The following is a 13685-nucleotide window of genomic DNA, read 5'->3' on the forward strand; positions in this document are numbered from 1 at the left end:
ACATCTTCTGACATCAGACTCGGACTTCTCTTGAACTGAATTTTAATGTGCGTATTGTTATGCGTTTACTTTTTGTACATTGGCTAGAGGTATGGGGGGGGGGGGGGGTTGAGATCTCACAAACATGTTTAACCCCGCCGCATTTTTGCGCCTGTCCCAAGTCAGGAGCCTCTGGCCTTTGTTAGTCTTGTATTATTTTAATTTTAGTTTCTTGTGTACAATTTGGAAATTAGTATGGCGTTCATTATCACTGAACTAGTATATATTTGTTTAGGGGCCAGTTGAAGGACGCCTCCGGGTGCGGGAATTTCTTGCTCATTGAAGACCTGTTGGTGACCTTCTGCTGTTGTTTTTTTTCTATGGTCGGGTTGTTGTCTCTTTGGCACATTCCCCATTTCCATTCTCAATTTTAATAATAGTAAAGAAGACACAATAAAGAAAACTAAAGACTAAGCAACACGAACCCCACAAAAAAACAGGGGGTGATCTCAGGTGCACTGGAAGGGTAAGCAGATCCTGTTTCACATGTGGCACCCTTTAAAATGACACATTGAACACATTAAAGTGGTGAATAACACTGCAGGGAGCTAACTCTGTAAAACTCACATGGACGTTATAATCATGTTCTATTGTTAGGAAAATATTAGCTTCTCAATTATCAAAATAAGTATTTGTCAAACTGTTATATCTTGACTTTCATTGCTCATAATTAACATTTTTATACATTAATACAATACGGTCGTTTAAAATTATATGACCCTTACAGTATAAGACATACTACAGATCGTAGATTTGCATAAACGTACCCAAATAAAGGTTAAATTAAAGACTGCACATTGTTACTTTTCTTTTATCACAACTTCCTGTTAAGATTTGACTAAATATTCTTCTATCGTCAGGTAAATACTCTATGTCGTTTTATTAATCCTGAAATGCCTCGAGTTGTTATCCGATAATAATTACATTAGATGTATGTTTCATTATAATACGTTATTCTGATTGGCTAACTGCACATCTCATGTTATTCCGTAAGCAATTGTATTAGACAATAAAATTTATCATTCATGATGACACGAGGTCCCACAATAAAGTGCACAGGTGAATTAAATAAAACTTGATAAAAATCGTGTTTTCATTATCCTAGCTAAAAAAATGTAATTATAAGTATTGAATGCTTCTTTTTGTAACTTTATAGGGTTGTAAAAGCGTTGACCGTGCGTACATTTTTAGAATGAAGCGCAGCGCTTCCGCGCTTCATACAAAATGTACTTCGGTCAACGCTTTTACACCCCAATAAATTTACAAAAAGAAGCATTCAATTCTTAAATAAAAAAAACTTGACCTATATGTATGCATTATCTATAACATATCATATTCCTCATAATAATAAAACTCATACATAAATGTGTTGTAATATTACAATGAGAGAATTCTCCGCATCTGTCAAATGATGTACTCATGTAGACGTTCATAACTAAAGGTCTTCAACAATGATCAAAACCCTATACGCATGTTAAGCAATAACCGCGAAATGGCAATTGTGAAAATATTAAAACGAGAAAACCAAACTTCTGATTAATATAGAAATCAATAAAAGAAAAGAAAATATGATGTACTTCAACATACGACGACCACTATGAGAATGTGTCGAAGTAATACATGTTTGCTGATCTCAGACTCTTAGTTGACACCTGGTTTTTTAATTGTGACTACATAAGTCATTTTTAGGCAATTTCCCATGCCTAGAAGATTATTTTTTTCCCCCAAAACCATGATACTGAGAGTCGGAGAACTGAATCTGTAAACCAGAAATTACTGCCCCTTACAACTAAGGACAAGCAATTAACATTTCGGATCTGAATCAAGTTTCAGACGGAACGAACCTGCTTTTCCGAATAAACCAAACCCTTTCAACAAGATATGGCTTATTGTGTTGGCAAAGAAAAGACCAAAGATGAACTAAAAACTTGGCAAAACAAGAATTTGATGTATTTACATCTGTTTGTAAAAAGTCCAATTTAGTTCTTTTTTTATTTCGATGCACCAATATTTCTCCTATTAGTTCAACAGATAAAAAGGGCATTAATAAAAATGTATGCTTCTTTCGGAGGCAGATTGTGAGCTTAAATGAACGGTGATCCCATTTTATTTTATTTCATTTTTCTATTAGGTATATATAGAAAAATATAGCGAAATCCTATATAAGAAAAAAAAAAAGAAGATTTATACCCATTAGCCCCCTTTAACACAATTTCAATTCTTATTTGTAATTCCAATGTTATATAGAATCATCATCTACAGTAGTGTCATAAGTAGTATTTTATTATATTTGTATGTTAATCAATAGATAAATCACATAACAACTTTAATGCATATAAATAATAAAATATTTGACAGTACGAGTTAGTATAGATGTGAGTTGGTTGAGTACGAGTTGGATAAGTTATGAGTTGACATGTTTCTAATTTCAATCAGGTGTGGAATATTTTGGAACTATTTTTTTCTGATTTTTAAAACATCTTGATTTGTGAAACTGATTTGTGAAACACCCTGATTTGTAACATTCATTCAATCAACATGGGAGTACTTTAATTTGACTTTTGTCTTGGTGAATTGCTTAAACCTTAGGTTTTTTTTTATGATAAATGACAACACCTCTATGTAATATGCAACTAATTGATATAATAGGAGTGGCTATAGATAAACGCATTTGAAAAGAATCCTACTTTAAAATGTAATTGGTAAAATTGAAAACAAATGTCTGTAAAATATTTGAAGTGATATCAGTCAGTTGAAAGTGCGAATCGAAAAAAAAACGTGAAAAAACGTGTGTTTGTGCAGTATTGATATTTTAGCACCTCAATGGGTGCAACTTGGGTCCTTAAAGCAATTTGAGTATTGTGACGTTATGTATAACTGGTAAAATATCAATCCGAATTATGACGCCATACTGTAGTTTACTCTGAACCATAATTCTTTCATACGATTAAAAATAAGTTTCACTTTTGAAGTTGACTGTACCAGTTAGATATCTTTTAAGAATTGATATTAGGATATAATGTTTACAGAAACGTTGTTTAAACCACGAAGATTACAATACGATTTATGCAATCGTAAGCAAACGTAAGGTTCCTTTCAATAAAATACTTCTTAACAAATTAATTTAAACACTACATATAGTTTTTATAAGGTTTTAATCAGTATAAGTCTTGACAAAATGTCAAAGAGCAGATTCCTTTTACATATATCCTTGAAGCTCCAGGTATTTGCAATTGGACTCAGTCATTTGTGTTTTACTCAGAATAAACATAAAAAAATAAACAACTGCATGGTGTTAAATTTCTATAGACAGGTTGGGGTATTATTTTTATCTTACAGACAACGTAGCCATGGTTTTCCTGTACGTCAATCACTGCTTTTCAAATATAAAGTATGTGGAGCTTTAATCATTCTTATGGTAGAGCATATCATAAAAAAAATGATGTGGTATGATAGCTAATAAGACAACTTTCCAAAACTAGACTGCCTTTTATAGCTGACTATGCGGTATAGGCTTTGCTCATTGTTGAAGGCCATACGGTGACCTATAGTTGTTTTAAATGTCTGTGTCATTTTGGTCTCTTGTGGACAGTTGTCTCATTGGCAATCATACCACATCTTCATTTTTATATTGTCTATCTTTCCCTTGTCCGTGGCGTCCGTCAGTTCTTCAGTCCGGATAACTATATATACAATATCTTTTTCAACATGTTTTGAGCTACAGCTTTGATAATTTGGACGTTGTTTCTACACGCAATAGAAGTCTGGATGTACATCTTCAAGTTGTACTTCAACATCACTGTTTGTCAAATCTACAGTATATGGAACTATAATCATGCGTAATCATGCGCATGTCAGAACATATAAAATGAAGATCTTATATGATTTGCAATGAGACAACGCTCCACAAGAGACTTAATTGTCTATCTTTAAAATAAAAATGCTAAATATTAAAAAAAAAATACATAGTACACGGATGCCCCACTTGCACTATCATGTCATGTTCAGTGGGCTGTTCAATTGAGGTCAAACTCTAATTTGGCCTTTACATTAGAAAAATGTCATCATAGGTAACATGTGTACTAAGTTTCAAGTTGATTGGAGTTCATCAAAAATTAACTTGACCAAAAACTTTAACATGAAGCGGGACAGACGGACAAACGGACCGAAAACGAAAATGATTTGAAAATGATGTCAGTTAGACTCTGTCAAATAGAAAAATGTTATATCATTACCAAATATACAATCAATAACTGCTCATTTATTTCTTTTAAAAAGATAATCAGTGACGGCGACAATTTTCTTATTTCTTCGGACCTGCCATTGATAATTGCTAAAGTTTCATACTTGCTTTGAAAGTGTTGTGCTATACTGTAATCTCCACCTATACTGCCGTAATTGGTTTCATATTGATCAAAACATCTTTATTCTTTTTAAAAAAATAGCATTATTTAATAAGTTTTTACTAAAACTATCAATCAAAAATTGACTAGATCATGTAGCATTGTCATTTTATTGTAAGTAACCATGGCTTAGAATGTTGTGGACACCATTGAATATGCTCCTCACTGGCTTTGTTTATTGTATATGTAGACCTCAAAATTAATTATTTGTAAATTCCATATGTCTCTTTCTGGTATAAAACATCATTATATGTACACAACGCATACACAGTTATACAGATGTGTTTCCTGTTTAACAACTACTTAATATCGAAAATTGTTATTTGTTCTTACAAATGTAAGCATGTGCTTGTGATAATTACACAATACATCTCGTTTACAAAGGAAAATATCGCTATTCAACATAAAAAACAATTTTGTAGATTCGCACTTTCCAGAGACTGAATATGTATTTATAAAGAGATCTATAACATCCGAGATGCAGTGACCTTGAGTCTGTAGTTGATCGTTTGTGAGATGATTAAAACTAGGATTAATCAAATGTGGATTCTACTTTTTGCCGTTATAACTATTCGTAAGTATATCTGTTTGTAAAATACATAACTCAATTAGAAATGATTAATGCAGCTATATATCTCTATTTTGTCTGAATTTTTTTTTTATAAGTGTAGTTATATATGTGTCTCTTGACTCATTTAACCAGAATTAAACACTTTTAGTCAAACTTACGCGTGTCATTCTTTATGCCTTCCACACATACAATATGTTAAGTCTTGAATCACTTTCGTTGTTTACGCTTTTCATTTTAAAAACTTGAAGAAAAAACCATAGTTCTAAAACACCACAAATCTAAAACATGAATAAAGATAGTTTTAACTAGAGGCTCAGAGGAGCATGTATTGTTAACTACATGGAGTAATTTCAAAATATTTGTGTTAATTTGCAAACAATATTTCCTTATGTATGTATATATAGCAACCTCAGTAACACATTTTAAAACAACCATTAGAACCTGGTTTAAATTAATATCACGAAATATTGTGTCAAAACACAATTTCTTTCTCATAAAGATAATACCAAGTAACAATTGTAAGATTTTAAATATTATTCAACAAAAGGATAGAAACTTCAATTAAACATTTCTTTTTGTTTGTTTCAAATACTCCTTTCAGCTGTTTAATTAATTGATTAGTGTTTTACGCCCCTTTCAGCAGTAATGGCTATTTTGTTGCCATCAGTTTGCATTGGTGATGCTCGTAGAGAACCACGACCTTACATATGAAAACTGACATTCCTAGTCTTTTTAGATTGGATTCGATCGCACCTTCCATGTGCAGGATTCGATCCCATGCTTGTCTCTCAAAAGTTTACTATAAGTTATTGCTTCTAGGAGTTTCTGTGTTCAAACATAGATACATGTTTACCACCAGGAACTATTTTTTTTTTTGTATTTTTATTAAAAGTAACGTTTTTTTCTTCAGTAATTTGTGAATTTTTTCTTCACGAAACTTTATTTTCCAAAATAAATCACAGCCCCACCCCAACCCCCTCGAATATCAAATGATTGCTGTCTAAATTCTTTTCCTAGTAACAAGTATTATATTGTATTATATTTAATCCTTTATCATTCATATAGTGACAAATAATTCACAGATACTTTTATGTAGTGTTGATCGAATGTAATTATTTTATTACACTTTACTTTATTTTGTTTACTTTTGAGGACATGTATTGTGTATTTGTTTATATGATAAAGTATCGCTGCAATAATGTAGTACAGAATATATATTGTGGTCGACTAAGTGTAGTAATTAAAGTGTAGTAGATTCCTAAAATTACTCACATCTCAGATGTAATTCTTTGGAATCTTACAGAAACTGTTGTAACTCATACTCGTATTGTATCAGTCCTCTCTCTTACTTGCCATATGAACATGAAGAAACAGTATTTGCAAATACATTTTTGTAAGTGTAGGAGTCAGAATTCTGCATTCTTAAAATCCAGAATAATCAGATAGATCCAACAAACCTTTTAGCCTAATTAAAAAAAAAACTTTTTACATTTTAACTGTAATCTTGGAATAACAATTTCTGAGAGGAACCATGAGGAACCATTTAATCATTTTTTCTTCTTGTTGATTATTTCTAAATTTTGTGTTAATATTCAGGCTAGTTGTTCAAAACTTTGGCCATAAATTATTATTTCAATGATATAACGGGAAAAAGGTATATTTAATAATAAAAAAAAATATGTTATAGCTTAAAGGAGTCGATTGATAATGTGAACTGTGTGTACATGAAGACCTTAATGTGAGTCCCCTGTCATAAAACCTTTTTTTCTAAAATGTCCTGTACCTATTCAGAAATATGACACTTATAATCAAATAGTCTGTTTGTTTTTGTAGCAGTTCAGTGTTTTGTTATTCCGTTGTTTCCCACTAATAGTAAATATGTTTTCCTCGGTTTTGAATTGAGACTGGGATTCGTTTTTCGAGCTTAATCTATTTATGACTATTGAAAAGCAATTGACTAATGTTGCCTTTCTTTAAAGAACAAGTCGCCGAAAAGAGAACGGGTGCATGTGCCAAATGGATATTTCAGCTGTTTTAATTTAGATCATCTATCAAAAATAAGCAGACACACTTGCAAAATCATATCCATACTTTTCCGATACACACAGATGACAGTTAAAGAACAATACAAAGAATGAACTTAAGGGCCAATACAAAAAAGATGAGCAAAATTAAAACAATTTGACACTCTTGTTGAAAAGAAAAACGACAAATCTTTAACTTAACCTATTGATAGGAAAGGTTGAAATAGAACATTATTTTTATGACCAAGGATAGACATGGCTACTGATATAAACAACACCGACACATGAAACGAAAGGACATTAACACACAGAAAACGTAATCAGATGCAACACGAAACACTGAACATGCTGAAATTAGTAAGTCCAAGTCAGCTACAGGCAGACAATATTCACAATATTTGACCATGCTTTGTTCGAGCAAGACATAAACCAGGAATAAGTTAGTTTCACATCGTTCATGTCGTTAACTCTAAAATAATTATAGCAATACACTATGTTTTATCTGAACAAATTTTGAGGACGGATTTTCGACAAATTGAAATTTCAAATGAAACATTAATGACGCTTGTTATATACATTCTGCTCATTTCAAAACTTTGAAATCTTGGGTATTCAAGGTTTATTTAGTACTGGATGATGGAGTTAAGATAACTATTTTTTAGTAACCAGGATTTCTTTTTTTCAGATGGCGTTTATACTAGAACAGTTTACGAGTTCGTTGGTTCTACAGTTACTTTGAAATGCCCGTATGTTCAAGAAGACTTCAACAAAGTTGTGTGGAAAGGACCAGTTGGTGTCTATGCACATTCAAACCATCGGAATACTCATTTACCTAGTGACTTGTATAACCGTTTATTCATCATAAGTAACAGCAGTGTTGGCAGATTTGATTTGAAAATTGTTAATTTAAAATACAGTGATGAAGGCCAGTACAATTGTTCAGTAACTAACAATGGAACGAAAAAATCAAAATCATTTCACTTATTATTACCTGGTAATTATATATTTAGTTATCTTCTAAGTATTTCTAATGCGAGGGTCAAAGTAACAATCCATCACTTCTTTTGTGGAAAATTTGTTGTATTTTACACTCTTTGATAAACATCATTTATCGATATTACATGCAAACTGTATGGTATATAGTCGAATTTCAAAACGATAACCAACAAGCAGTTTAAAAATGAAACTAACATTTTATGCATTGTTTGCGTACGATGCCTTTATTTTTGCTTCAGAATCATTAGAAACGCTCAAAAGCCATTAGCATCCAAGGATGCATAAGTACTCGAATACATTGAGGATTTATATGACACAAAAGGACCTAAATTGAATAGTCAAATTTAAACTATTAAAGTCAACTTTCTCAGAAAGAGTATTTTTTTTTATATCTGGGTGCAAATATACAATGCATGTTAGTTGTTGATTGATATTTGTTAATGTTCCTGTTCTATTTATACTGTTATACTAAGTGAAAAGTATTTTTCAGTTGATATGTGAAAGTTTTGATTTTAAAGACACCTGAAATGCAAACATGTCAACGTTACGTTGACATGTTTGCATTTCTTAACAAACCCTTGTTTGTTTTCAAAAGTGCACGCTAGAAGTATTTTAAGAACCACCATATTCATTATATAACAAATATATTTTGGTCAAGTTGAGATTCTGTTTTTCTTGTATTCCAGTATTACTCAATTCTTCGGAGCCGTCTTATTATAGATACTTAAAACTTGATCCAAGTGCCAAGAAGCTTATAGTAGGCCATATGTAAGTAGCATGACTTTGTTTTTTATTTATGCCAAAAATATGTTCGATTACAGACAGCATACAAAGTTATGAACTTCTCTTAGTGCGTCAATATATTCAAACATGTCTTACTTAGCAAGAAGGTTAACATGAATAGAGCAACTACATATGGTTTCAAATGACTGCCTAACAATTTTCATGAACACACAGATGTTAACAGAAACTGTTTATATCAAGAAGTATTTAATACGCTACAAGAGATCATACACATTTCTATAACACTTCTCAAGAAAACGGAAACATTATACGTTTGTATATAAATGTTTACACAACATGATATCTTGTACGATTTATTTCCTGTTTAATATTTAATTTTCTAATTACTATAAGTTAATGTTGAATGTCAATTGGTTTAAAGATAAAATCAAGGAAGCAGGGGGCGAGTGTAAGATATGAAACACCATGTTATGTTTTTTACTTCCCTATCTGAATAAACCTTGAACATTGAAATGCTTGTTAATGTTGTAGTTATAAAATTAACAAACATTATTCTTAACAAAATATTACAACTTAAATTTGTTTATTGTATGAACGTATACGTCCAAACAATCTTATATTTTTTTTTAATGTAAAATCTTAATTGTCCATGTTATGTTTTGTTCATCGTGTATGTTCTCTTCTCTATTTTTTATTTTTAGTCAGGTAATAAGAACCCTCTTTTTTATCAATGCAGTGCCATTTAATCATTTTCCAACTTACCCCTACTTTTTCTTTCGTAGTTTTTTAACGCATACTTTCAAATGCTATACTTGAAGATCTTTTAAAAATCCTTGTTGTTATTTTAAACGTTTTGAAATAAAAAAGGTACCAAACCCTTATTTATGAGAAATGTAGAGGGGATCATTTAAATTTGCGCTTAATTTTCAATAACTTATGTCTCAAAAATAAGGACTTATGCTATTTAGTAAAACAGATGATATCCTTAATATGTAAATATTATTTCAATGTAGGAGAAAATGGAAAGATATTAAACAAACAATACCAACTCCATTATCAGAAATTCAAAATTCAAAATAAAAGAAACACTTCGAATTAAAGAAAAGAGACGACCAAGGTTAAACAGTGGATATGTTCATGGATTACACTGGGTGTATGGTGAAGAATTGTCTGATTAACCATCTTAACACTTCTTCCTATATTAAGAGACAACAAAAACAAATATATAATATACAATGCAATTTACAACAAGCGTAAATTAAGCAAATGGTTCCCACGAAAAACCTACGGTGAACTTTAATGTTTCCAAATCCAAATAACCATGACATAAAAAAAACCCGATTCTTGCATATAAGAATGGCGTTTAAAGTTGTCATCAAACAGGAACAGAACACGTATTGTGATTCGAATCCTGATATAGTCGGATAAACTTTCCAAAGATCTATTCAACTTTACCACATAGAACCTCCGTTGAGTAATGTTTATTTTAGAACGCATTTCTATACGAGTTAATTCATTATGGGGGAGGCGCATGGCTGCTCTGGCTATGTAGTCCATGTGTAGGTTATGATGGTAAACAATGTTGATCCATAGAAAATTGAACTTCACAATTGGCTAAAATGATTACAAATTGAAGGTTTTAGTTTAGTTTTCAGCCTATCCCTACTATCAAATTTTAGTTTGAATTCAAAAGATGAAATTACCCTAACATATTAGATATATAAATTACCCGATCAGATGTTTACATTATTCGATCAGATAATTTAAATTGTATTGCAATACATTGTACCAATGTTAAAAGCTAACATTGATTAACAGTTTGATCTGACATGTGTTTCCGTGAAGTATTTGAGACAATTTACTCTATTCTATTTATAGGAACTATGTCAGTATTATAGACATTTTAGATAGTCCTCGATTTCCAGTAAAGAATGTGAGTAGTACAATCATATAGTGTGTCAACTTAAAAAAATAATGTAAATACATTTATTCTTATCAGGAAATATCACGTCTCAAGCAAACAAATCAGAATAATAATAAAAATGTGCACCAGCTAATATACATAAATGAAACTCAATATATTTTATATCAGACCAATTATCCAAACGTACCACAACTTTGACTAAAAAAACTTAGTGAACATGTGCAACATTGTCGCCAACATCACTATATAGTGTAAGGAAAAACCCATAAGTTATACAACAACTGGCATTGTCATGCAATTAATCTATAGAAGATGATCAATAATACACTGCATAGAAAACTATCAACTGCCCAACATGAACCCTCAAGAACTTGGGTTTATCACAGTGGCAAATGCAATGGTTGAGTTATCAGTTTATGATTCAGATGTGTATTAATAATGTAATGTTTTAAGAATTGAAACATATGCTTAAGAATTCAGTTTTAGGTAAATTAAAAATCTACAATATCTAGTCTTAATGTACTCACTGTGTTTTTTTCAGAATTCTATACAGTTTCCATCTGAAGCAAACAAGCTTAGTTACTGCACCTTATCAAAAGAAAAGGTAATTTATGGTAGCTGTATCAGTTACCAAAAATGAATATATTCTACTCCGAAGCAAGACCGAGCATTGGCTTTCAATTGGCATTCCCTTTCTGTTGTTCTTAAAAATGTTCATGAGTCTACAACACAACTTCTTAAAATGTGTGCACTTTTAAATAAAATGATGAATGTTAACCAAGTGGTAAGATTTTAACATAAATTTGAAAAAAATATCAATAAGAAATAACCAGTTATTAAAGGCAAAAGTAGTATAACTTTATTCAAACGTCATTTATCGATTAAGAGGAAAGATATCCGTGTTACAAACTAAAACACATTAATTTTGAGAGGAAAACAATGGAACAACAGAAACACTAAACTGCATCATAAACAAACGCCAACATGCATAATTAGTTAAACAAATAGTTATAAAGCCAAATAAGAACGAAGTTGAAACAATTGTGCCAAATACGGCTGAGGTAATCTATTCCCTGAAACAAAAAAATCCTTAGTATTTCGAAAAATCATTCTTTTGTAAACAGGAAATTTATAAAAATGACCATTTTATTGATATTCATGTCAACACCGAAGTGCTGACTACTTGGCTGGTGATACCCTCGAGGACGAAACGTCCACCAGAAAGGGCATCGGCCCAGCGGTGTAAATAAGTATCAAAGGTATCAGGCTTATAATTAAATACGACAGACGCGCGTTTCGTCTTCATAAGACTCATAAGTAACACTCAGATCAAAATAGTTATGAAGCCAAACAAGTACTAAATTGAAGAGCACTGAGGAACCAAAATTCCAAAATGTTGTGCCAAATACAGCTACGGTAATCTATTCCAGAAATAAGAAAATCCTTAGTATTTCGAAAAATTCGTTCTTTAAAACTGAAATTTAAAAGAATGACACTATGATTGATATTCACGGCTTATTTGATAGAAACCGTCATATGCCTGACTTGGTACAGGACATGTTACAAACAAAGGGAAACAGGAAACCAATAAACTAGCAAACACATATTATTGTCTTAGTTTTAAAAACAATAAGGACACTTCTCTACTATTGGTGCAAATGTCTTTGTCTGGACGTGTCTTTAATTCTTAATCATGTTGATGGTTGTTGTCCATTACCTCATATGTCCATATTAATACAGGTGTATACAATATAGAAAAAATCAGATAATGTCAGCTTCATCTTAATAAATCTTCGTAATTTTTGCGGACGTCATCACGAGTTAGTTGACCATTATGGAATAAGCGTTTCACAAATGATATCGGATATGTTCCTTACGTCGTAACTACAATCCCCTTCCCTTTGATGAATGTGACCTACCGAATATGACTTTTTACCGGATTTGTTAACACATAAGCAACACGACGGGTGCCACATGTGGAGCAGGATCTGCTTACTCTTCCGGAGCACATGATATCACCCCTAGTGTTTGGTGGGGTTAGTGTTGCTAATTTTTGTAGTTTTCTATGGTGTGTCATGTGAACTATCGTTTGCCGTCTGTTTGTCTTTTTCATTTTTAGCCAAGCTGTTGTCAGTTTATTTTCGAATTATGAGTTTGGCTGTCCCTTTGGTATCTTTCGTCCCTCTTTTAATACGTTTAGATAAATCTACACTATTGTATAACAAAGTCCTGTTTATTATTTCTTATACGACTGATGTATTTCATTGTAGGTACCATATTGTCAGAATCACATAAGAGTCCTAGAGTTTCGAACTGACGACACCGTCATATTATGCGGAACAAACGCTGATTCACCAAAGGGTTTTGAATTAAACATTACAGATAATTCACATATAAGCTTAGGTTCTGTTCCGTGTGCAAATGATCCATTTGATAATTTTACAACTACATATATAAGTAAGTAGTGCATTATATAAAAGAAGGTACAATGTACAATTGTGTGACCAATAAGCAACAAGAGGTAACAATGAGAAATATGGCGCATTTTTACTTCCATGTTTTTTTGTATTGGATATTTGCACTTTGATTTATTGTTATTTGTCAATGATTTATTGTTATTTGTCAAGAACGAGCATACATATGCTAATTTGCCTCATATGTTTAAGAGATCACCAGTCAAGTATTTGTATCTGGTATTAAGATATTAACTAAATTAAAATACAATGATTTTCTGAATAGGGTAAATTTCTGTGAAATAAATATCTTTTTCCATGTTGTATATTCATTGCTTTGCTGACAAAGTTTTGTGAAGGTCCGCAAGGGTTCCTCGATCTTATTGAGTGATTATAGTCCAATTGATGACAGTTGATATTTCATAAAGTGCTTCAATTGTTCATCCAACATTTAACCAATAAGATATTTACTTCTGATTAGATTGTCTTAGGATATGTTTACTTTGATGGACCACCGGATAGATGTTTTAC

At 31.6% G+C, this 13685-nt stretch overlaps 1 protein-coding gene across 4 annotated transcripts in view; it reads left to right on the top strand.

The window, feature by feature from the left end:
- The first annotated feature begins 4921 nt into the window (after positions 1–4921).
- The window catches only part of LOC143071661 (uncharacterized), a 38370-nt gene continuing 29606 nt past the window's right edge, over positions 4922–13685 (top strand). For all 4 annotated transcript variants that reach the window (XM_076246131.1, XM_076246133.1, XM_076246134.1 and 1 more), the window contains exons 1-6: positions 4922–5016; positions 7723–8031; positions 8720–8801; positions 10656–10710; positions 11243–11305; positions 12972–13158. In XM_076246131.1, coding sequence (XP_076102246.1) covers positions 4959–5016; positions 7723–8031; positions 8720–8801; positions 10656–10710; positions 11243–11305; positions 12972–13158 — 754 coding nt within the window. In that variant the 5' untranslated portion in view covers positions 4922–4958. The remainder of the gene's footprint in view (positions 5017–7722; positions 8032–8719; positions 8802–10655; positions 10711–11242; positions 11306–12971; positions 13159–13685) is intronic.

The sequence above is a fragment of the Mytilus galloprovincialis genome, chromosome 4 (assembly GCF_965363235.1).
Source record: "Mytilus galloprovincialis chromosome 4, xbMytGall1.hap1.1, whole genome shotgun sequence".
Lineage (NCBI taxonomy): Eukaryota > Metazoa > Mollusca > Bivalvia > Mytilida > Mytilidae > Mytilus > Mytilus galloprovincialis.